This window comes from Cyclopterus lumpus, chromosome 13 (genome assembly GCF_009769545.1).
Source record: "Cyclopterus lumpus isolate fCycLum1 chromosome 13, fCycLum1.pri, whole genome shotgun sequence".
NCBI classification, from domain to species: domain Eukaryota; kingdom Metazoa; phylum Chordata; class Actinopteri; order Perciformes; family Cyclopteridae; genus Cyclopterus; species Cyclopterus lumpus.
Genome location: NC_046978.1, coordinates 10,291,715 through 10,318,180, shown reverse-complemented (window position 1 = coordinate 10,318,180; position 26,466 = coordinate 10,291,715). Strand labels below are relative to the sequence as shown.

At 39.6% G+C, this 26,466-nt stretch overlaps 1 protein-coding gene across 1 annotated transcript; it reads right to left on the bottom strand.

Annotated features, from left to right (window-relative positions):
• Positions 1–1,168: 1,168 nt before the first annotated feature.
• Positions 1,169–25,854, bottom strand: grik1b (glutamate receptor, ionotropic, kainate 1b). The gene is made up of 16 exons (XM_034548239.1): positions 25,770–25,854; positions 14,189–14,356; positions 13,794–14,051; positions 10,505–10,686; positions 9,965–10,018; positions 9,396–9,569; positions 8,580–8,723; positions 5,273–5,380; positions 4,725–4,766; positions 4,290–4,403; positions 4,001–4,204; positions 3,676–3,899; positions 2,699–2,817; positions 2,238–2,455; positions 1,591–1,816; positions 1,169–1,458 (listed from the first exon to the last, which is right to left on the bottom strand). The coding sequence occupies exons 1-16, from the start codon at positions 25,852–25,854 to the stop codon at positions 1,169–1,171; spliced, it is 2,610 nt and encodes an 869-aa protein (XP_034404130.1).
• Between the last annotated feature and the right edge of the window lie 612 nt (positions 25,855–26,466).

Here is a 26,466-nt window from a genome sequence, read left to right as displayed (position 1 = left end):
TAATTTGCAAAACGCCCAAAAATAAGACCTTGGTGATATACAGAGTTATATGCAAGCATACCTGAGGTTACGTAACTCATAACCCCTGTTCTTAAATAACATGAGACTATGAAGTGTCTCGTGAAAATTGTTCCCCAGAAACAGCTAAAACAAATGATAAAAAAGAAAACTCAAAAGTATCAAAACGATCAAATATTCAAAATGGGACAGCCGTAATTTGAAAGACATACTAGTTTTACAAGAGCGCAGGTCATCTTGATGTAACTCAAATACTTCATGAATGAAGTCGTAGAGTCGTGATAACAATGATCACAATTACATAACTTCTCCATCCAGTACAGTAAACGGTTGTCCATGCAGAAGAGGGAGCAATCAACACCAAAACAACCAGAAATGAAAAGTTAAAGGGTGCAATGTTCTCACATAACTTTAGTCATTCTGAAACAATTCCAACATGACGAAACATATACATGCGTTTATGAACTTCATTTGATACAAAAGCAACAAAAAAAGTATAGACAATAAGCAACTGATGGCCTGAGTGTCAAGCAACTTGAATACAACTTTGTGGGAACACTCATTCATAAACGAAGTGGAAACAACCGCCCTTACATGAGTACATACAAAAGCGGTAAGAAGAAGTACTGTTATGTCAAAATTTCTGTGCGCTATAAATATGAAAATTGCAAACATGTTATAACAGAATACTTTCAAACCTACTGCAGCTGTTGAAATCACCATGACAAACATGCCTCAAAAGGTAACACTTACCATCACTTACCCACATTATCATGGCATGAAATTTCTTTTTCTTTTTCTCCACACAAAACAAACGATACAGTTTTTTGCACAAAAAAAACAGCAAGGCCAAGAAGGTCAAGATTCAAGATGTCCGAAGTCAACAACCATCTGTCATCATAAAAAGGGTTTCTAATGTATTCTTCCAATTCAGACTAAATTGTTCACGTGCTCTATGTCAAAACAACTAAAACCCTCTACATTTTCCGGTAAAAAGTATTTCTTTTTTTGATTGTTACAATTCAGTTCAACACATTCAGACTTCACTGTTTTGTTGGCCCAGTGCTTACTGTAGTCCTCTGAAGACAACAATGACAACAGGAATGTGTAGTACGGCTCATAACAGTCTTCGATTGAGTCCCCTGGTGTGTTAATACTTGTTGTGCCATTCACACTGACCAACACTCACCTCCTCAATGTCCAAGTTTTTTCTGGATTTGTAAATAAACTCTCCGATTGCTACAAAAACTGAGAGAACTAGTCCAGCTGCCAGGACAATAAAGATTCCTCCTATGTTCTCCACACCCAGAGCACTGGCCTCTTTGCTGTCCTCCTCTGGACAGCCATTCCCTCTCCACCATTTCTCCTTCATCATGTGCAGCTTTCCTTCCTCCTGAAGCTGCAAGATGGCGATGGTGATCTTGTCTCTGTAAGGGGAGCCTACAGCAGGATAACAAAAACATTATTACTGCCATTACCAGCATTATAATATCTGGGTTTGCTGTTTAGTAGACAGATATGTAGTATTTATTTATCTTTGTTACTGTGTAGTTTGTTATTCATCTCTCTTACCAATCGGGGTTCCCACTCCATAGCCTTTTGAGTCTATCAAGCCTCCAATCTGTGTGAGATTGCAGTTACGCTGACTAATGTACTCAATGCTGGTTGACTCCATCAGAAGAGCGTAGTCTGTGGTGAGAACCCTCTGAATCCCCTCCCGGTTGTTTTTCACCAGAGCCGTGTTTTTTCTACTGCTCATGAATGCCCACATTTTCTCATAAGTTGAGATCTTAGATTTCTGTTGAATCAGGATTAATGGAAGTTTTAAACAATACACCTTGATGGTCAGCACAACAAACAACAAACACAGAGGTTTACACAAAACAGATGATATTGATACATGGTCAGTGGCTTTTTTACTAATATTTCAAATGAAAGAAGACTATCTGCTGCTTGGAGCAATCATCCTAATGCATGGCAGGACATTGGATGTGACATTCAGATGAACTAGTACAAACAAAACAATAAATCTTGAATTTTTTGTGGAAAAATTGTCAAAGACACTAACCTTTAACCCTACCCATGTTACTGTAATGACTTAGGACTGATGAATAAGGCTAACAAGTCAGGTTTATTAAAACTGATGTTCTTGTTTGCATCCCTCCCTCTATTTCTGTACAGTTACTTTCCCAATTACTGTTCAGTGAAAAGGAGATTACCTTGAAAAAGGTCATGGTGGAGCCGTCTCTGACAGCACCATACTCTATTTTGGTTTGCTTGGCCAAGTCATCTGCAGAGTCGATTGGTGAGTCCATTCTCTCCACAGTGAGGAAGGCAGCCAAATTGGCAGTATAAGAGGAGATTATGATCAATGTAAAGAACCACCATATTCCACCGACTATCCTTGTAGAGAGGGCTTTCGGCATCAGTTCAGATCCTGTAAGATAACAACGCAGGGTGCATTATGAACTCCAACAAACACATTACTAGACAATAAAGATACATTATGTAACAAAACATAGCCACAACACTAAAAATCTATATATTTATTTTCAGGCACACCACAAACATTTTGAAGGGGATGGTAGAAGGTGCTCTACAGAAGGGAAACTATACTTCCAGGTATGAACACAGCATTATGACATAACACTATAATAATTGCAGTGTAGTGGGCCATTACCTTGCTGCATAAGTGCGCCAACTCCAAACCAGACACTGTTTATTAGAGTGAAGTTGTTTTCAACCACATCTGAGTCTGGGTTGCAGGGGTGAGGGTTGTACCACTCATAAGGAGTAAACCTGAAGGCAAATAATTCACAATTATTGACGTAAATATAATACCATGACTCGATAATGGGCGACAGTGGGTCAGTGGTTAGCAGGTCTGTCTTTCAATCAGTGGATCGGTTCAATCAGAGGATTGGTTCAATCCCCGCTCATAGCAAGACACTTAACCCTGAATTGCTCCCCGAAGCTGTGTCTACGGTGTATGATTGTAAGTCGCTTTGAATAAAAGCGTCAGCTAAATAAAATGTAATGTAATGATAATGACACCACATGGAGGGCCAACAGCTGATAATTACTGATCTCTACCTGCATTACCTCTATTTTTCCAACTCATCTTAACGACTTACATCATAACATTCTGACTCAATCCTGATTAAGGACACAGAAACATGATTGTGGTGAGTTACTGTGAAACCAAACTTTAGGTATTTGTTGCCGCCAAACTGAATGGTTGAATATAAATGAATCCAAATGGCCTATGAAATGTTCAACCAAAGTGAAATTGTTTTAGCTAACCTAAAGTGCAACCAACTACAACAAACATATTTAATTATATCTGAAGCAATAGATAGACATTTTGTACACACACTAATTGTTCAATTCAATTCAATTCAGTTTATTTTATATAGCCCAATATCACAAATATGCCTCAGAGGGCTTTACAATCTGTACACATACGACATCCCTGACCTTTGACCTCACATCGGATCAGGAGAAACTCGCCAAAAATAACCTTTCACAGGGAAAAAAAGGAAGAAACCTTCAGGAGAGCAACAGAGGAGGATCCCTCTCCCCGGATGGACAGATGCAATAGATGTCATGTGTACAGATTGTTAGTCCCATGTATTAGAAATTTCTTTATGCTTTTACCTGGCAATAACAAACAGCACGCAGCTGACACCGAGGCAGGCCAGTAGCACATACATCCAGATATCAGGAGACAGTGGGTTGAGGAAGGAGAACACTCCTGGATTGGTGCCATTGGGTTTGTGGTAGAGGATGCTGATCCCCAGTGTCATGAAGGGCTTGGAGAAATCAATCACCTTTTCCCTCACATATGTGATAGTGAGAGGGGCCACGGCAAGGTCTGCCACCTGATACAGAACGAAAACATCATGCAGAATTTCAGTTAACGACAGATGATACCGCTGCTTGCTCGGATATTCTCTGACATATAATATTGATTGGCACTCACATGATCAATGAGTTCTCGCACCATGCCATTCCACTCCCCCTTGTCATTCTGAGCTCCATATTTGCCATCGGTCACCAGCTTTACCTCATAGGAGAAGCCCAAAATGTTGGAGAGCTCTTTGAGCAGGTCCAGGCAGTAGCCCTCAAAGCGATCATTTCCATAAAGGGGCTTATCAGATTTCTTATACATGACATATGGGTTTTCCTGGAACAAGGCGCATAACAGACTTCATTAGTTTCATCAGCACATTCCTGATCAAATGCTGCCTGATAATTACTTTAGATCATACCAGAATAGTTGTGACAACGAGGGTCCGGTTGGCCATTGAGTCAGTCACATTTGTGGATGAGTCCTTGTTGTTTTCTGTTAAATTAAGGCCTGTTTGGGAGTTCCACACGCCAATCTGTAAGTTATAAAATATTCAAATAACCACACTCAAAGATCCGTTGTTGCCCAAGTCACCTTGACAGTATCACAATAAGGAATGCAAAGAAGGGGAAAGAAACAAGTACGAAGAAGCTGACAAATTACAGTGGAAGAGATTAGAGAGTGGGGTATGAAAAAAAGTAAAAGAATATAAACACATATAAAACTTGAAATGCCATGTCAAACCAGTACCTAAACCTTTTTTTGTAAGGGAGACATCACAGAGGGCAGCTTGTAGAGTAAAAAAATAAATAGTGCCAATATTCCTTTAGCCTGCCAGGGCAACTAAAGTACAGACCTTTTTCCACACTTTATTCAGGCGGTTGTTGCCCGCGATTGTCTTGCAGAAATAATAAAGAAAAAGCATTTTAATCACAGAGCTCTGTCACTTAAATGGAAAAACAGTAAACCATGATGGTGGAATACAAAAAGAAAGACAAATGTGGAAAACAATTACTCTTATTTCTGACCAATCAATTGAATTCAATCTTTATTTCCAACAGTTTAGACTTTAGTTTCATCAAAATTAAGAGCAGCATTGTCAAAGTGTTCAAAGAAATATCCACAAACGTTTGACCTTAAAAAGGACAGCGACAACTATTTGCAAGAGCTGTGTTAAAGCAGTTCAAAAAATTCCTTTTACGGGTAAAATTAGTGCACCAGATTTCAAAACACGTTATACTGTTTCACAGACAAGACATCTTTCTGCAATATTAGAGGGAAAAAGGAGTTTACAATGAATACCAGTCACTCTGTTTGTCTATTCTCTCTACTCGGTTCAGCTCTGCTTGGATGTGTACAACAATAGCATGTACTGACTATATAAACAAGGGTCAGATAGTTCACCTTCTCCAAGCCATCTTCCTTGAGGCTGATGACATCTAAATCAAATTCTTTCCTCAGGCCGTCGGTCTTGTTTACTATTATTTGTCCCGTCAAGCCGTTCCATTGTGCCTGTGGCAAAGACAGTGCAGAACAAAAAATTAAAATAAAATGAAAACAGTTTTCAAAATATGAATAATTGATGAGTGCTAAATTATTAAGCGAAGAACATTGACAGAGGCTAACTGCATCTTAATGGACATGTTTGCATTGGCTGAATCTTCGATGGAAATGTGAAGTATCTCTGAGTATATAACATGCTGTACATGATGTAAATGGAGCAGGCAGGCATGGCCTCTGTCTGAGTGGAGAGCAGCGGGTGGGCAGCAGAGCTCAGAGATATTTGAATACGGTTGATAATGAAGTGAGCTCAGATGAATAACAGTCAGGTTAAATCTCTGTTACAGGGGCTTAGAGAAATGAGCTGTCTCTCTATTTTGCACTGGTGCAGAGAGCTGAGGAGATCATTTTGTTATGGGAAGAATACACCTTCTGTAAATTTGCCAATGTCCAGGCGATTTCATTTTTGTCTTGCTGTGAATCACAGTGGACTGAACATTTAATTAAAAGAGCAGTTCAACCCCATGACAGAAAGTCTATATCAAACCTTTCCATGTTCCTACAGATTGTTGCATTGCATATAAATGAAAAATAATATAATCATACATTGATGAAAACCAAAACATGCTGCTGCTCCCTCATTTACGTATAATCACTGACAAACTGGATACTTATGGCTGATAATCTACAACTTGTTGTGAGCCGTTTCTTCTTTCTGCACGAAAATAAGACGTTTTTAAGAAGAAAGTAGTTCTGAGAAAAACTGATTCCAACATGGCCTGTGGATTATTGAGAGCAAGCATAACAGTAATAATGTTATGTTTGAAAATGGACATAGCTGTTAGCTTTTTCCAAAGAACAGAAGCCGATAATAATAGCCCAATACATTTGGGAAATAAAGCCGGTATATGAGAGTAGAGCTGTCTCAGTTTATCCTTAAAGGACTTGTGTTGAGGCTCACGGTGGTGCAGCGCACAATGTGTGTGCATTAAGAACTAGAAATTATTGGGGGCACTCAGAGTCACACAAACCAATTGCCATCGAACACATGGTACTAGCAAAAGCTTCAAATCACATTGAAACTCTCTGAATGAATAAATGACTTCTGAGGTAAGAGGGAAACATTTTATTGGGTCTTTGGGTGAACTGTCCCTCGTCTACTGTCATACAATCTAATCATCTGGGTAATTGTCCTGCTACACCATCATTAGATTCTACAAAATACTTAATTGGACTCTCTCACTATATCAGCCTGAAGGATTGTTTTTTAGAAATCAATTACAAATGTATTAAAAGATGCTGAATGACGCTGAGCCCATTTTGTTCCTTCTGCCTCTAAACAGAAACTTACATCAGTCAGTTTGTATCTGAAAATATGTTCAATATGCGGTTCAACATACACAAAAACGTAAGATTAAACTTGATGATTCACCTTCATTACATGACTGACATCTGTTTATAATGCAAATATATTTTGCATCTATAGAAGGTCACAGGGTATCATTTGGTAAAGTTGATCTTTGATTAGACCGCTTCACAGTCTTATCCCACACATCTGTGACGCCTACTTAACCCCTAAGTCCAGATGTATTCATGTCATTAAGTCTCTTTTTAAATCCTCACCAATCAAAAGAGTCTCCATCTTGACCATGTGTTGGTGTCATTACTGCACATGTAGTGATGACATGGATCTTCTCAAATTGGAAAATCCAGATGATAAAAAAGGATGAGAATGAGTTTCAACACACCACTGAAACCTCACTGATTACCCATGAATCTACTGCACCGACCATCAGCGCCATCTCACTCCTCCCGCAGACACCAAACCTAACAAACAAACACGCTCTGCATGTTCATTGGTAGATTTTGGAAAATAGCCCAAATCCACAAAGCTGAACCTTATTATCTTGAGCTGTGAGTTCTTCATGAAACTTTCTCTGCCAAACTTAACTATTGGTATTAAATATGTGATACAGCCTTGATTCCTACAGGGTAAATATTATGTTTGCCCTGCCTCCCCGACACATTCAGAGTGTAGGGTGAGTCAGAGAGCAGCACCCCTCAATGCAATGACTTGCTCAAGGGCACCACAGATAACATAGTTATACAATACAATCTGAAAGTATCATATCAGTAGTTTGTATATGTTTTAACCAGTTTAACTTAAATTCTGTAAACTATGCTACTGTTGATTATTTTCAGTACCCAGTTCAATTTGCAGAGACCTGGAAATGACTTTCTGTAAGTGATCCACCACAGTGAACATCATACTGTGTTGATTGTTGTCCATGTTACATTATTATTGTGTGGTAATATAGTGCTGACATAGAACGTTTCAAGGTTCTTGATACAGTAAAACATGAATGAAATCAACTGGTTCCTACCAGTTAATAACATCTGTTTCAATATGTCCTGTCATTTCAGACCCTCTAGGTCTAAAACCCTCTAGCTCTAGTTGCCCTCAGTTCTTCCCAACTTCCACCAGTCACCCACGCTCCACCTGCCACACGCCTGCCTCACATTCTGTTCATGTAAAGACATGCATCCCAAGTCTAATGACAGCTAAGATCGGCTCAGGCTTTTCAGCTGAAAAGTTCATTTACTCACACCCTGCTCTCCGGACTCTGACATTTCCTGTGCCCCTCATTATTCTGTCTGCACTTGCAATTGAAAAGCTAATTTCTCAAAGAAACATCTCATTAGAATGTATAACATAACAAGTGAGACTATTAAATTCAAATGAATAATTTTTTCAATTTGAGTTTTAATAACCTAAAATCTACTCTACAGGATAGTTTACAATGGCATCTTTCAAACTTCAAACTATGAGGATCTATAACAAATATATTTTAGAATGAGTATTAAGGGAAGTTTAGGGAATCTTATTTCGCATTATCTTATTATCTAAGCCTGTTTTCATTGAGTACCATTTATAAAAAGTCACAGCTCTCATCAGTAGCCTTCTGAAAACCCACTTATCTAAGAAACCCCCAACACGTGGAACATGACGTCAATCCCTCTCCTGAGAAAAATGATGTAAAATCTGCTTCTTAAATTCTTCATCTGAATCTTCACGCACACGCTCCTTGTTCATGACATCAGAACTCATAACTCTATTGTGTCTGCTCCTGTAGCCAGGGAATTTAAATTGGCTGTGATGGATGGATGGAAGAAGAAGGGCGAGTGTCACACATTCATAAACCAAACTCACGTCTTTGAGCATGCTCATAAAGCGGGATCCAAAGCGCCAGGGTTTATGTCGGTGGCACTGAAGGGAGCTGACAGTGATTTGAGAGGCCCGTTGCGAGGCAGCAGCCACCATGTAGACGGCATCGTACATCAGAGCTGCTTCTGTCTGAAAGAGAAACATGGCCGTCAGCATCCGTCAGCAGGGATTCCGTCATGCACTTATCACATAAGGAGTGTAGCTGTACTGGACACGCACAGCACCATATGGTTCTTAAAAGCAGCGGCGGTTTTGCAAACTGCACGCAAAGCAATCAAGCAGGACACACAACCAGCGACAGTGAGCACAATGTAGTGAGCAATTTTATTCAAAATACCTCTCTGATTGTGCACAAACATGGTGGACTGCTGTATTCTGACTCAAGTGTGGGGGATGAGGGGCTCTGATGGGCAGTTTCCCGAAATAGGCTCTGTGTTTACACATGTATATTAATCTCTCGGTGATTACGTCTGGATGTTGAGAACTACCGTATTTAATATTAGAGCATAGTCTTTGGTACAGAAATCAATGTGGCTGATGACAAACAGATGTTTCCAACCTTGCTCAGCTGACAGGCTCAGACTGTGCATTGCTTTTTCATTTAATGTTTAGGTTACCATAGAATAAACTGTCATTCTTTTACTTTTTGAGTTGCAAGTTGCTTACAGTAGGCTAGATGAACAATCCCAATACCATCAGAGAGGACATCGTTTAGATGAGAGTCCCCACTGAGAGACACAGCTCCAGCACCTGGTGGACCTTTGGCATGCAGAATGAAACGAGGAAAGTAAAGTCGCTTACTGTCATCATCCCCTCCATCATTCCAGTCTCTGCTTTGGAGGGAGCCTGCAGTCGCTCCATGGCCCACCTCTCTACCACTGAGGCCACATGTGGACTGTCTATGTTGAGCAGTCTGAACCCCGTCATGTTGACCCCACTGTAGCGGTACGGTTCCAGGTCGAGGGAGAACAGGTCCTGTAGGAGTACAACGTCATCAGTGTAGAATGAATGTGATCCTTAAAACATATCCAAAAGTGGATGTGAGTTAATCAGCGAGGGCAAAGGGACAATTTTCTATGGAATTACACCAAGGCCACTGAAAACATTGGAAAACAAACCACAGATGTTTGAGTTCATCTGCATAATCTTTGCATAACAGAATCACAAGGTGAATATGCACGGCTCAGCACGCGTAGGATAGAGGGACACACTATTCAATGGTTCAGTGTTATTATATGCATATCAACAAGGTATTTAATTCCTGTTTCAGAGAAAAACTCAAAAGTCAAAGTTCCTGTGCATAAAAAACAATTTTTGTGTTCTTGAGATGCAGACATTTCAGAAATGTGGCTCGATAACAGTATTCTTACCAGTGTAGTGAAGAAGAAGTGGTAATATTCAGTCATCATCCCCATGGACAAGATCTAAACAGAATAAGAGAGAATACATTCACATTTCTCTCCAGGCAGCCAGTATAACAACTATTTTCTTTTCCTAACATGATCTAACAACATCTCTTACCAAGAGACTCTTTCAAATTACAAACCACACATTTTCCAAATTGCCTCATTTAGTATTGTTAGCATTGTTTGCATTAACAAGTATCCAAGTGAGTTGCTCATGGTAGCGTAGTGTTTCTTAAAGTCTGGCTCAAAAAAAGGCTCTGCTCAGATTTGGCAATGATCATAGGATCTCTGAAGGGGATAGAAGAAGACTAAACTTGCACAAGTAAATATTAAACCAAAAGCAATGCAGAAACACTAAAACTATTCAGACTACTCACCACTGAAAGATTCAAATTGGATTTCTGACACAACCTTGCACTTTGGGTGTCAAATTATTAATTAAATCCTGAGGGCAATGACCTTTGCCTAGTGTGGACTACATGCTGGTAGATGTTTGTTATTCACCTGCTTGAGAACATCGGCTGACGTTTGGTACGAGCAGTCAAAGATGACGTAGAACTCCTTCCCCTTCTTCATCTCTTTCAACAGAGGACGGGCGTCTTTACTTCCTGTTGGCAGCTGGCGGATCTTGATTTTAATGCTGTATCTGGATGGAGCTTTGATCAACTCTTGCAAACGAATCAGTCCTTAAATTAAAAGCCAACAAGGCAATAATTAGGCTCAACAATTCCATTTATAACAAACCCACCCTACGGAGACATTTTAAATAAAAATGTTATTTATGATGTAGTGGAATAAAGGCTATGATAAACTTTTGATTGTATTTAAGTGTTTTGGTTTCATGGTATTTTAATTTGTTTTAAACATATCTGCTCAAGTAAATGCACGTTACAGTGTCAACCTACATACATTTAGTTTCAGTTAGGGTGGCTATTCTGGAGACATTAAGCAAACAGAGCACAAGACCTTAAAAATCAAACAAACAATGATCTTGTCATCCTTTTTATTTATCCAGTAAGATAAGATATAGGTGCAATGTAAGATAAGGGTTACCCTTGTGTACATATAAAACATGTCAATTTCACAAGGTTAGATACAATTCTGAATCTTGCAATCTAATGCTATATTGTATTGTAATCATCCCACAACATAACCCATTGGTTATAGCAATTTGCACACATTTAAAGCCTCATGGGATGAGAACACGTTTATCATTGTTTTATCTTCATTTATGTAGTCATTGCAATGTATCAGTATGACAGTTCACAACCATTTATCTGAGAATATGGACAGAAAACACCATAGAAACTCAGCTGAATTTAATCTAGCCTTAGTAGAACATTTGCTTGTTATCTCACCCACACTTCCATGGTTTGCTATTTCCATTGTTTATCTAATAAACATATTTTTTAGCAGAAAATAATTGAAGGGTGTAGAGGGTTTAAGTCTCTAACTATGAGCACAACAATTAACCATTATTTCAGTTAGGTAATTTTTTTAATGTATTGCTTCGGCGTGGTCACTGTATTTTGAAAGTCTTAACCGGAAGTGGTCGACCGCTTTTTTTCCTACGTTTCTAGGTTTCTACGTTTCTAGGTAATTGTTTTAATGTATTGCTTCGGCGTGGTCACTGTATTTTGAAAGTCTTAACCGGAAGTGGTCGACCGCTTTTTTTCTACGTTGTCGCTAATTTTGGCTAATATGATACGGCAGTTCTTCACTGTGACCACGAGAGGGCAGTAAGCACTGTCGATTACACTCCGGTCAATCATCATCATGTCCACCTAGTACTGTTGAATCCTGTCAAAATGAATACCAACAAATGTAAGGCTACAATATATAAAATCTATTATTGTCGCACAGAAAATGTTGCACGCCATCCAATAAACACTTTCCCAAGCCAATTTTGAAAGTGTTTCCCAGAAGAATTAGCATGCTCCTAAATCTACAGCATTGACGGGCGACCACTAGAGGGCAGACTTTGGCAAGCGTAACTCATTCCGTAAGAACATAATCAGTTTAAGGGAAGAACATTACTCGCACAACATTACAATTGATCAACTGAATATTAACCCATTGAAGAATGTGTACTTGTACCCTGTTACCTGAATTAAAGAATAGTATCGTCTGTTGTTTCTAATTCTGTCAATTCCTGTGACTTTACTTTGAAATAATTCTACGGAAGTGCTAAGTGCATAAACGGTTACTATTGATGCTAGCTTAACTAGCAAATTGGGTCTTGCAATTACTCATTGTGGCCACAGGAGGGCGACACATAATTATTTCTTAACACAACTCATGTTACCTACTGTTAAGGCAGCCACACAGCCTTCATCAACAACGTTAGCTTCAATCAATATGTACATTCTATAGCATAAACGTCCGACCTGTTAAACGTTTTGATTTATTAAATGCTACTTATTTTATTTCTTATGCACTATTTTACTATCTTATCCCCTTTACTTAATTGCTTATATTTCTGCAATAAAAACAACATACATGAGCAATTGCAATATATTACATTCGTCAAGCGACGATATTGTGGGCATGACAGTTACCTGAACTTCCGGCTTTCAAAATAAAACAGTCAAATGAAGCTGGTGTAGATTCGAACTATTACGGATGTTACAGGCCTCGTTCGTCATTGGCACGTTATAGAGACTTTTGAAAGGTCACTTCGGAGTATGTTTTGTTCCAGCTAAACATCTCTAGCATATAACACTAATCATCGGCAATGAAGGCAGCTAGCGAAGTTAGCTAGTGGATGACATCTGTTCGTGGTCCAGGAAGAAAAGAAGCCACAGTGTGCCAGCCTCTGCTCCGTGCACAGAGCAATGGCGCAGGACTTGACGATGCAATGAAACATGACTCGTTTTCAACAGCAGGACGACAATATAGCGCCACATTCTTATCCCTCCAAATGACCCACGTCCTAACCAACATGCACACGGTGATAGTTACTGCTCTACCCGGACAGTGTAACCGGATTAGAGACTGGAGTGAGCACCTTGACCTACCCACGTGCTGCTGTGAACCAGAGTCAAAGCTCTTCCAAAGGTAGGCTACATTACATCGTTATTCGTGATATTTGTTGGAGGCTGGATGCTAATTCTGCTTATTGCAAAGTTCGAGATGATTCAAAGCACATTTGTCGTTAACCATTACCTCTGTGACATTCGTTTCATAATGAAATGCATAATGCAGTTAATAGTCTAATGTAATGTTGCTGCATCCTTGGTGTTCATGTTGGTGTGACAGTCTGTTGTTGTGTGCTTAGATTCTGTGAATGGAGCTGCTAAAGGTGGTGTAGTTGTGATAGGATGTAGATCGTGATAAGCGGGATGATGTTTGTTGATGATGATGTTGGTTAAACTATCGTGTTGTGCTATACTATTATATTAGTACATATGTTCAAATTCATATGAAAGACTATGTTTTTGTTGGCATTCAACAACTACATCTCTCATGAGGCCAGGACTTGATGCTAATATTGTTCAAGTCAGATTCCTCAATGTAGAATTAACAACAACAACAGTTTTACTGCAACCGTTGTACAATGCTTCTCATTGGCTTGGCATTACAAACAGTGGAGGTCCCTCCTGCCTCCCACCAACAGACACTTTAGCGTTCAGGTCACTACTACACGATGCTTTGTCAGCTCTACACAAACATGTACACATGGAATAAAAATAACATTTAATTCCCTACTTTTTGTTAATACACTCACGTTGTCACAATTCTTGGACACATTTAGCTGCTGAAGTGTTTCACTGCTTTTACTGGTTTCACTCACCAGTTGCATCCTCATAGACGACAGTGACCGTCTTCCACTTGTAGTACTGCACTATGTCCAGCACAGCTCGGCTTATGGAGGTGTATTCCGGATAGAGGTTAATGTAGAAGCTGTCTTTGTTGTCCACTGAGGGGTGTTTCCAGCGTGTCTGGATGTGAGGGACTTCCAGGGCATTACAAATAGACTGCACCGCACTGACGGATGAGCTGTGAGAGGGGCCAAATACGGCCCCAACGCCCAAAGCCAGCTGGTCACAGGCTGAAGTAATGAAACAGAAAGTGGAGAGAGAAAATAACAAATGACCAACAGGAGAGACACTTATGTCATAGTAAACAATCACTTTAATTAATTATTCAACACAGAGAGCTTTCAGAATTAAATGAGATCATCCTTACCTCTTCTTGAGGCCTCAAAACTGTCATATAGGTTTATTCTCTGGATGTCATAGGTCAATGTGGTGTTTGGCATTAAGGTCCGGTTCCTGTTTATGTTGGTTACAGCGAATTTAAAGGCCAGTTCTTCAACACTAATCGGCTCATTCTCAAGCGTCTCAAAGATGCCTCCTGGAGGAAGAGAAGAAACAGTAGTGATGTGAGTGTAACAGCCAGATCACACTAAAGTAATATCAGAGAAACTATTGATCCAATGACAACTTCATTCTGACAGTTGCATAATGTGGCCCAATTGTCTATGATACTTCGACCACATCATGCTTCTAAGGGATCTGGTTGAGTTGACAGGATTTTAATCTCATTCAGAGAAAAGCTTGACCTTTACTGACTTCACTTCCTATTTAAATGAATGCCTGAATTTCACCAGCTGACACAATGCCGTGTGGGATGATTTGGCGAGGTAAACATGCTTAATCGTCCGTTCATTATAGACCAGCTTCACAGCTAATCTATGTAGGTACTTAACATATTCAGTAATACATTATCTTGGCAGACATTTAATAACATTCAGTAGCATGAGGGAGTGCTTTTCAGAGCGCAACCAAATTCAACATGCCTATGTGGAAACCTGATACTCGTGTGTGTGTGTGTGTTACATTTAAGGGTGAAACTAATACTGTTCATGGATCAGTTAACTGGTGATTAGTATCAATGTCACAATTTTCCAAAACTCAAGGTAACGTACATCACCAGATTACTTGTTTTACCAATGTTGTAAAATCCAATGATAATCAGTTTACAATAGATATGATTTCGGTCAATTGACTCATAGATTAATCGACTTATCATCTCAGACTAATGGTTTAAGATAATCAGATATATGATATATAAATAATATAGACTACCGAATAGCCTGATTGAAAAGGCACTAAACAGTAATCTTAAGCATCAACCTTTTATAAAGTAAGGAATGACCAAAATAATTTCTCCAAACATTTTAAATCAGTGTTACACTGCAATTGTCCGCTGCCTTAAGTGCCTCTTTATTATAAAGGTAGGTGCAGTCTGACAATGCCATTTCACATTCCCTGATATAGAATGAGGCAATAAAATCTGACAAATGCAACTGTCAAAATTTAATTTCAAGATACATTTCTCTTTTAAGTACAATCATGCTCAGCTGGCTGTGTGTGCCAGAGCCATAGGGAGGGGATTGTGTCAGAGTTGAGGAGATCATTCTAAAAACCGTCCAACTCTTTTAATCCGCTGCGCTGCTTCAGAAAGAGGACGGCTCTAGCATGCCATGGCTGGCAATATGGATATACTGTATATTGAGCCAGGCCCAAGCTCATCATACAATGTTTTACATTTCAGTTACATAAAGAGCAGCATAAAGAGCATTAGGGTTAAGGCCAGAAAAACCTTTGATTGTCACTGGATTGTCATCACCTGCATATAAGGCTGCAGACTCATGTGAGATTCAGTGTTCTTGTCCCTGCTGAAAATGCCTCTGCACGTTGATTTCACCCAAGCCTTTCAAATGTAAATTATAAATATCTGGGCCTTGAGTGATAGGATTTCTCAAGTAATACATTCAATGTTAAATGTTTGTTCTCACCACATTCACATTCATGGGAGCAGATAGAAACAAGGCCAGTTCTGAACTGGGTTATTCAGTTTTTTTTATCCAAATCAGAAATGAACATTGAATATTTTGTTGTAGGACAAATCATGTGTCTACTGCAAACTTAAAAACACATTTTCAAAGAACCATGACCACAAATTATGAAGATACCATTTTGACGCTACAATAGTTTGCAAATTACCTCCCTTCAATACTGAGGCTACAGATGGCTATAGGTCATTGGACTCTCTACGAGTGTTTGAAGACTTGCCTGCAAAATTGTGATTTATTTGGAAGGAGAAAGGGCCTTTAAAAAGCTCCCCTTGAGACCTGGATTGTGAATGACCTTTTTCTTTGGTGTAGCATAGCCTCAAACCCCAAACTGAGAAAGCCTTGTCTGGACTCCCTGGTCACTAAAAGCATGCTTGAAAGTGCCAATCCTAATGATGGTTACAAAGCCTCACTGAGCAGCTGCTAGGTCCCATTAAAGTCCTTCATTCTTTCCACATAAATATTAAATTTCTATTAAAAAAAATAAAAAAAGTTTGATCTTTGATGTGTTTTTAATATAAAAATGGACATAATCATGGTTTCGACCAGCATCACAGCATAATGTCCAATCGACCATTTTGTTTTCCACATACTTAAAACGGGGCTTTAAAAATTGATGGTGCAGTTAGTGTGAAAGGCAAAAAATAGCTGCTACTATTTACATTTTCTGATTTACATTTTTGTAGCTGACCTCTCATCACACTCATAACATGCATCCATTCCGATGCAAAAGCTGAAAATACAGCCAAAATATGTATCAGCAAAGTCTATTACATGGACAAACAGTGAAAAATGAAAAAGCTAAATCTGAGACTCACCACAAATGAAAAAAGTGATCTTATAAATTCAGCATTTATTAGTAGCTTTCAATAATATATTGATTTGCCATAACAGGCCATTTATTTACCGCCTCCTTCAGCAAGAAATTACTTTAACCTCATTGGCAATCCTAAAGTAGGTCTATAAGATTAGACATAAATAAAAACAGACCTATTAGCAGCGGTCAAACAGCATCCACTCTGGAAAAGCCACTGTGTTCAAACAGATGTGTAATTGTTTGGAAGGTTTTATAATTGTGTGTGTGTGTGATGAGCTAAACTATCTACACACAACTTTTTTTGTCATCAAAAGAGAAATATATCTATTTTATTGTACTGCTCACTTGTTATTTTTTTCTCTTTTGAAGCTTGGTGGAAAGGCACATCCTACGATGAAAGAAAGCACATGCATCTCTCCTCACTATCTGACTACCAACCTTCAAATTGTGTGTTTGCAGATTGTCTGCAGCTCAGCATGAAGAGCACTGGTCCAAGCAATCAGTGCTGGTAAACACCAGCAAAAAACAAAAAATATTGATAGTGTTTAAAGTAGCTGAGCTCTTTGGACAACGCATTATTAATACACCTGAGATGATTATACACTGTATCGAGAAATGACTGATCCATCTGTTACCTTGGTTATTGTGCAACAGAGAACTAAAGCTCGGCTATAATCACACCCATGACCACCATCAACCTTCCAGACATGGAGTGAACCAGAAACAATACTCCACTTCATGTCTGGAAAATTGATTTCAAATAAGCTTATACATGTGGTTGAAAACTGAGGGAGGAAATCATCAGTCTTATCTCTGATATGCATTTTCAATTAAAAGACCAAACAAAACATTATGAACATATCAGTAGGAAAATAATTAATTTAGTCTCTCCCTCAGGCTTTAACATTTATGGACCAATGAGTTTGAGTCAACATTGATTTCCAGAGCAGTTCCTCTACCGTTCAGGCAGACATCTCCTTTTGTGTGAGAAGAGATATTCGCACACTTAGAGCTATAATTGTCTCAGGGTGTTCTCATATTGGGTATGATTGAGTCGTTTCTACTGGAGCTAGACCTGGGAGGAAAGCTCGTTGACCAACACCTGGTGGCCGGGCCTTGACATAGGGCTCGTCCGGTCTCAGGGTAAAACATCGACATTGAAGCTGCTGCCCTGTGGGCTCCTGTCCACGAGGTTTTCAACTCCCACCTCCTCTAAAATATGTTCTTCATCCCGAAAGAGACTGGGGACATGCAATCTGAGTGCAAGTGTAGTGTGAAGGTCATCTGTGCTTATTGTTGCAACAATCTGAGAAGGAGGCCGTAATGATTGCTATGGCAACAGCGGCGCATGTACACTTTGGCCAGTACCTCCGATGAATTTTGCTCCATTTTTTATTTTTTTATGTTTAATCTCTAATGGCATACGACAGAATACATTCAAGAACATCTAAAAAGGAAGCTTTGAGTGGATTTTGAGACGATCACCGCCGACGGCCGACCAACCAGCTAGACCAAACTGCCCCAGGGAGGAGAGGGAGGAGAACCGAGATGGAGGCAAAGTTAACCCAGGTAGAACCTGAAGCAACTCCACTACCCAGCATGCTCCTGATGTCCAATCCCAGATCAAGCTGCACTTGACAGACGGACAGCAGAACAGAGTGCAGGTTGATGGAAAATGTTTTCCATATTGGAATTGGATTTCGGCCATATTATCTGGCCAGATAATTTTTTTGGTTTGCTACTGTTTATATTCCTTATGAGGCAAATAAAAAAAATGCACACACAAATGTAATGCTGTTTTTGTTTTTGATTTGTGTGTCATGCATTTGTTGTGTTACAAATGGGCTGCAACGGAATTGTGTTGTGCATCACCGTGTTGCATAAGGACAATTAATGATCCTTCGATAAAGAAGGAGCCCTTTGTGGCTTGGCTAGACCAACACTTTGAGGAGCTCTCAAACCCGACCAACACGTCCTCCGTGAAGAAGGCAGAGACTCAAGTGGAAGACTCAGGAGAAAATCCACATCCATGGCAGACCTGGCAGAGGTCGCTGAGGTAGTCAAAAAGCTCTTCAGTGGCATGGCGCCAGGGGTAGATAAGATTTGCTCTGAGATGCTGAAGGCTCTGGACATTATTAAGCTGTCTTGGCTGACCACATCTTCAGTTTCAAGTGGAGTTTGGGGATAGTGCTTGTGGAGTGGCAAACTGGGTTGGTGGTTCCCATGTTTATAAAGAGGGACCAGAGAGTGCGCTCCAATTATCGGGGTATCACACTGCTCAGCGTCCCCAGGAAAGTGTATTCTATGGTGCATAAAGAAGGCTCTGACTAATTGTCAAACCTCAGATCCAGTCAGAGCAATGCAAATTGCATCCTGACCGTGGAACAGTAATCCTGTGGAAGTGGAGCAGCTCTTTACCTTCCTAGGGCTGTTGAAGGAGTCCTGTGAGTTTGCCAATCCAGTCAACATGTGTTATTTGGATTTGGAGAAGGCTTACAAACATGTCCCACGTGGAATACTGTAAGGCACACTGCAGTGATACGGGTTTTGGTGTCCCTTGTCATCAATTCTCTTTGTCTTTTTCATGGATGTCTTTCCGGGATGAGTCAGTACTTTCAAGTCTGAGGCCATGGTTTCCTGCCGTGAAAAAAACGGTGAATTGTTCCTTCCGGGTTGGGAGTAAGTAACTGCCCCCAGCGAGGGAGTTCAAGTATCCTCTGGGTTTTGAGGGGATTCAATGCAGGCGCTGTATTAGACAGTTGTGGACAAGATGGAGCCGAATCGAAGGTATATTAAGAGCTTTGCCGGAAGGCTGAAAGTCAAAGCTCTTGATTAGTGGTGTATAGTAATGAAGTAGAAATACTTTGTTACTGTACTTTACTATTTATATTTCTGTTGACTTTCACTTTTACTTCATTTCCCCTGAAACCTTCGTTACTCGCTACAAAATCAAATCTATCTTTAGAATCATGAGACCGTTGGGGACTGTGGTGGAACACAGACTCCAAGCAAGCAGGTTTGATGAATCAGTGGTCCTAGCTTGCAAGTTAAATCATCGGTTAATCAAGTTAATGCACAATTGCAAACAAGTGCTCTCAAAGCCGCGTTCTTTTGATTCCCAGTGATGCCCAGGATGCTAACTTAGCTAGCGAGCGACTACATGAGTAGATGACTGATTTCATGATGGAAGCAGAAATGGAAGCACCTGCTACTCCCGCAACAAACGACGGTGGTGACGAAGACCAACACCAGATTAGAGTATATCTCTGGCTGAGGAGAGGAGACAGGTGTCTGATCTTCTAATTTAGCTATAAATGGTGTATCTTAGGCTAATGTTCACTAGCTATCGTAAATCAGACATTTGTGTAGTAGACAGATCGCTAGCGAGTTAATGAGCTGAGGAAGTGTTGACAGTTGTGAGATTGTTGATTTGAGTCATCTTAGCTATAAGCATTGCAGCACTTAACGTTAGCTAGCCACCACACCATATGATTGACAGGATCCGCGAGAGAGCAGCATTACGATTTGAACCCCGTCGGACTGCGCAGACTGTGCGTAAGCTGTCTGTGAAGCTGAACACACCTCTACCGGCCTCAGTGGCCTGTGAAACGCTATTTAGCATCGCAGGACTAGTCTTCAGCCCAAAAAGTTATTTTGAAGATGAACAGGACATTTGTCAGTTTCAAGTAATGACTGGGTTGTTACTATCGGTGCTGCTTCAGTTATGATGGTAGCAGTCGCCTAATTGCAGATTCAGCTTGAGTAAAACCTTTTCCTATTGTGATCAAATCAGTCCCAGAGGAGTTTACAAGGTATGTGTCCTTTCTCAAAACACTGACCTGATGCATCAAGTTGATATTTGTTGCTGAACACAATATTATGCATTTGCCCTCTACATCCTCTAGTCGGAATGTGCATACTTAAAAAACGCACTGTTACAACTACTTCATAGTGTTATATTGCTTTTCGGAGAATTATGATAAGTTCATAGTCGATGCAAAAGTATACTTATGTACAATATATTATGTTGTACATTGTTGCTCCTGGATGGATCACCACAAACCCAATTATTTTTAACACAACTCCTTGACCGTGGTCATGGTGGCCACAGCACTTAAAAGAATAAACTTAATAATTCTCAACATTCTGACCCTTTGCTTTTTTATTAACAGCATTTACTTGTACTTTTACTTTCAATACTTAATTAAATTTAATATCAGAAAATTACTTTTGATACTTAAGTACAGTAAATATCAGATACTTTAAGACTTTTACTCAAGTAGTATTCTCATAGGTGACTTTCACATTTACCGGAGTCATTTCCCAGTAAGGTATCTTTACTTTTAGGTACTTTTTGCTTTTGGGTACTTTATATACCACTGCTCTTGATAGACCCGTCCATCTATGTTCTGTCCCTCGTCTATGATCATGAAATTTGGAATACATGCGGCCGAAAATAACTACTTATGTAGGGAGACTGGGCTCAGCCTTAGAGATACGGTCAGGAGCTCAAACATCTGGAGGGAACTCGGAGTGGAGCAGCTGCTCTTTTGCATCGATAAATGTATCCTGCCATGATGCTGTGGCCTGTAAACAATCCTGCCTGAACACAAGGTTTGTAGCAGTGCTATCTGGACACTTTCTTAATGTAACTCTAGAAATTAGTCAAAGGATCATGGCGCAGTGCACTTTTCCATTATGCACTTTTTATGGAGTTAGAAAAACTAATACTGTAAATAGGATTGGTTTTCAATGCTGATGCAGAGAAAATAGGGTATAAGCTTCTCACACTTCTTGTTTGCAGATGACACATGGATCAATGCTCTCACTCAGAAGGATATTAGCAAGCAAATAAACAAATGCACAAGAAAGTTGGAGGTTTTTGGGATTATTTTTACTTTAGTAAATACAAGTTTAGGTTTGTAGTTGCAGAGGTGCAGGTAAAACTATAACGTAGGAGCAGAAATTACGAGACATTTTTGTCTTGAGACTGTAGACACTGTAGTGTGCATTGTTGAAGAAGAATGCAATCATCCATTCGCAGTCCTCAATAATAATAATAATATATATATATATATATATATATATATATATATATATATATATATATATATATATATATATTAGGGCTGGGCACATTAACGCGTAAATACGTTAACGTAGCAATCCATTAACGTAGCAATCCATTAACGTAGCAATCCATTAATGTCGAAAATTATTTTTTCATGCATTAACGGCATTCATTTTTTTGCATTGGGAGGGGCTTAACACTGCTGCACACATTAACCAAGAACATGGAGAAAGGTACTTTTTAAATGGACATTTTTATTTTAAATCTCTACCAGACGCCGTAGTTGATAAAAACAAAGTTATTTTGTAACCACTCAAACTGGAGTTATCTTATCACCGGAGTACTACGAGCATGAAGTACTACGAGCATGAAGTACTACGAGCATGAAGTACTACGAGCATGAAGTACCACGAGCATGAAGTACCACGAGCATGAAGTACCACGAGCATGAAGTACCACGAGCATGAAGTACCACGAGCATGAAGTACGTCTTAAAGGCGTCACACAGCATTGATGCCAACGAGCTACCAAACAATCAGTCGAGCGAAACCTCGTCAGACTACTTTGGATGCGGCGTGCGGGAGAACTGTGGATAAACCAACGCAGGAACAATGAACACATGAACAATGAACAATGAACACATGAACAATGAACACATGAACCATAAACGCATGAACAATGAACACATGGCTCTGCCAAGTGGAGAGCAGCGGACTGCAGGCCGCTTCCTGTAGAGGAAGATGTCGGTCTGAGGAGCGTCCTGAGAATCACAACGAAAGACGGCGCGTACGAGCCTCAAGACGCACCGTCGATGTGTATGAAACGGAGCGGACTACAAAGATGGCGGCGTTACAACGTGCACCAACTGTTGCTCTCACTGGAGACGACTGGACATCTCTGGGTACCACAGTTATCTCTGAGTCACAGTTCATTATATTGATGAACTGGGAGCTGCATTCACGTGCTTTGACTGTCATGGCAACAGAAGATAGACATGTTTCAGAAACGTGGGCGGAACATTGTAATCATATTGCAGAGCAGTGGACCGTTTATAATCAAGTCAGAACACTTAGCGGTGACAGAAATATGATAAAAGTGCTTTTGACAAAGTTCTGAACAAATGCAGAAAGGTTCTGGTCCACTTAAACTCACTGTGGGTACCTGTTCAACCTATATTTATCTTTCTTTGACTGAGGTTCTCTAAAAAGAAATCCACAGGCTGTACTGACTAAAGGTCTCCTGCACAGTAAATTACAGCTGTGTACCTTCTTTAGTGCTAGACCACTTAACGTCACTCTACAGGGACCCTAACCACTGAATAGAGACTGTAATGATGTTCTCTGATAAAAAACAAATGTTTTTTCTGGTACCTGTTCAGAAAACAGATTTAAATACTGTATGTTAACTTGCTGTTGCTCCGAGAGTGCCTGTTATATTGTTCTAATAACATTACTTTAAAATAAAAGTGTGTAATACACTAGTTTTTAATTCATTATTGAATTTTGAGCATAATGTGATTAATCGCTGTTAATCACAGAAAAACCATGCGATTAATTGATTAAATGTCTTCATCTTTACTAATATATATATATATATATATATATATATATATATATAATTAGTGTAATACAAATTGTTCTATAGCTACCGTTAATTACTTTCCAATATAATTTTCAGGATCACTGAGCTTCTGTCTCATCTTTTATAGGCCAGACAATGCTGTGGGGTAATGCATGCTAGGAGGTCACAAAAACAAAAGATTCTGCTCGTGCTGCAGGCAAATACTGATAACGCCTTAGGCTTTGCTTTTTATCTAGTCTGCTCCTTCCTTCAGGGCTCAGAGAAAAATAAATAACTGGGTTCAGGTTTAGGCAGCTGGGTGGACTTTTTTTAATCCAGAAATCAAAAGTAGGAGGTTAGTATTAAGGAACTAATATGTAGGCCCTGATTCTAATCTGTGATGTTGTGACTCTGTGCAATTATCACATAAAGGAGAGTCTTTTATGGCAGAGGAACACAATGACGTAGTGTCTTGCTTTCTCCCTTCTCCCCATCCTGGGCCAGTTCCCAGTGAGACCCCCACCCCCACCTCAACAACACCACCAGCACCACTCCAACCTGGGCTCATGCCAGACTGTGAATGAATGAAGAGGTCCTAACCAGTCTAATATCTTCGTTTGATGTGGAACACTGAGGTTTCTCTGTTTATAGGATAGCTGCTTGCGACCCAACAACAACACATTTAGACTGAAAGAAGAAAAATTATTTTTAATAATCTGTATCAAATCCACCTAATTAAGGAATCAGGACTTTAACAAACAGCACGATAGAGTGGAGGCCAAGCCACAAGCTGCTGTTTCTGCGCTCTCCCCAACGATGAGATTTGGTCGCTGCCTAAGTACCATATTTGAGGAAGAGACTTTCTGCATGAAGAGGATTATTGTTAGTTGTTTAAGGGCTTGCGGGAGTAGATTTACCATTATTACCAACCTCAGTGAAAAGAGTGGAAGCCAGTCACAATCTGATGGCAGCATTTGCCAAGACAGAGAAATGTTAATTGAACGAAGCCACACACCATATGGAAGAGATTATGATGTGTGTGGGTCATGAAGAGAATGACAAAGATTAGGTGGCCTCAGAGAGTGATAGATGATTTAGAGAGATTAACAATATAGAGAACAGATCGGGACTGTTAGAACAGGGAGGTGGCACTGGCCTATTAGCCTTAAAACTTATGCAACGGCAAGTTGAGAGAATTTAGACAAATGGGCCCTGGGCATTGAACGTAGCATGGAGTCCTAAGCCCTGAATTAAAACCATATTTCTTGTGATGCAATCTTCTAACCTACTAGAGAAATGGAGGATAACCAATGGGAAGGGAGCAGAGCCCATTAATTTGCCAGCAAACACCATATCATTGTTACAACGTTACATCAGAAATCAAAGGGGAATAGTTGAAGCAAGAGCTCTGTTTGTCTAATTACAAGTGAAAGCAGAGGTCTTGTCAATTCACAAAGGCTTAACAGACTTCTTTGGACACAGATCTGCAGTTATAGGTGTCAATGTGCATCAGCATACATATGCACTAAGTCTAATTCACTTTTGAGTTTGTTTGTAGAAGAGATGCCTCAGTTTCACTGAGACTGTCCATCCTGTACTCTCTAGCTCTGTATCCATTTCACATTCCTCAGCGCCAAGTATATCATCATGCCAACAGTGCATGCTTTCAGATGAAGTCATAGGCCAACTTAATCACTCATCTGCCTCTGACCTGCCTGTCAACATGGAGGAACAGAGACTTTTTATGAAAACAAATAGTTGTTTTATGTGGACTACCTAGCATTCTGTCCTCAGTGTACATACCTTGTGAAAAAAAATCTAGCAAACTTACTGTGTAATGATACTGGACAAAATATCACAACAACCTAGTAAGTTTCCAAAGGATTTCTTTTTTTTCCAACAGTCAATAAAAGATTAATGTTGAATAACAAATGGCACGCACCTTTATGTCCATTAGGGTTGTTACAGGTTGCTGATAATATGATTGGATCATCCAGTGACAAGAGTATTATAGTCACACAGCAACACATACAACTAAAACGCATCGCAAATGTATCCTTAACACAGCGGATCCTTATTTTATGTTTTGGTTGATATTGCCAGAACTGAAAGGTTATCCTGCTCCCATTAACTGACATACACCTGCGCTGCACAATGGCTATGAATGGATATCCTTGCATGACATCCACGTGTATGATTTCTGCATTTATTACCCTGGTCGTCTCTAATTAAATACAATATGTATTTGCTCATCTTCAGAGAGAAGCAACACTATTCTGAGATATTGGAAATAGCATATGATAATTCCACAAAAGTCAATGTATCTTATTTTTTCATTACATACATAAAGAAAGTTCGAGTAGGTAATGAAATTGCCCTCAACCAAGGTCTTTTAATCATATAATTGAATATTGAAAAAAGCATATAGTGGCAGTATTAAGGACATTAAAAATGTACTTACCGATTCTCAGGACCTGCTGCGAAGTGAGCCAGAACTCTGCTATAAAGTACAGCAGTGAAAATAACGGTCCCTTCCTTTTCGCCATGGTCCTCTCTCCAGAGTCAAATTTAACATTGATATCAGTTTTTCTGCCCTTGGTAATTCATGCTGATAACTTGCCAGTCCTTGTATCCGTAACACAAATATACTGACAGCCGACCCACATCCATCCCTCACACATTGTGAGAAAAAACCACAACGAAAATACACACTCCACCTGCAGCTGCCACTGTTCAAAAGAACTCCAGTTTTTCCATTCTAAAATCCTTAATGTGCCAGTTAGGTTTTGCTTCCCATGTTCACTCTCCACACATCCCTCTTATCATGTTTTTTTCTGGTGCACACTTGAATTGTAGGCTGCAACTGAGGAGGAGGACCGTGCACTGGGCTCCTCCTGTCAAGCTTGCATGAATACAAATTGAAATTTCTTATTACCACTTTCAAAATAAAATATGAATTTAGGACTGGGCATTATCACAATATTAAAATGATATTGTGATATGAGACTAAATAATTGTCTTAGATCTTGAAAAAACTTAATATAATAGTAAGCTGTAAATGTTGTCTTTACAGTAAAGGGATTTGTTAACTTAGTTATTATATCCACATTATTGATAATTGTTTATCTTTTTGGTAAAACCATGCAATAGCTTCGCAA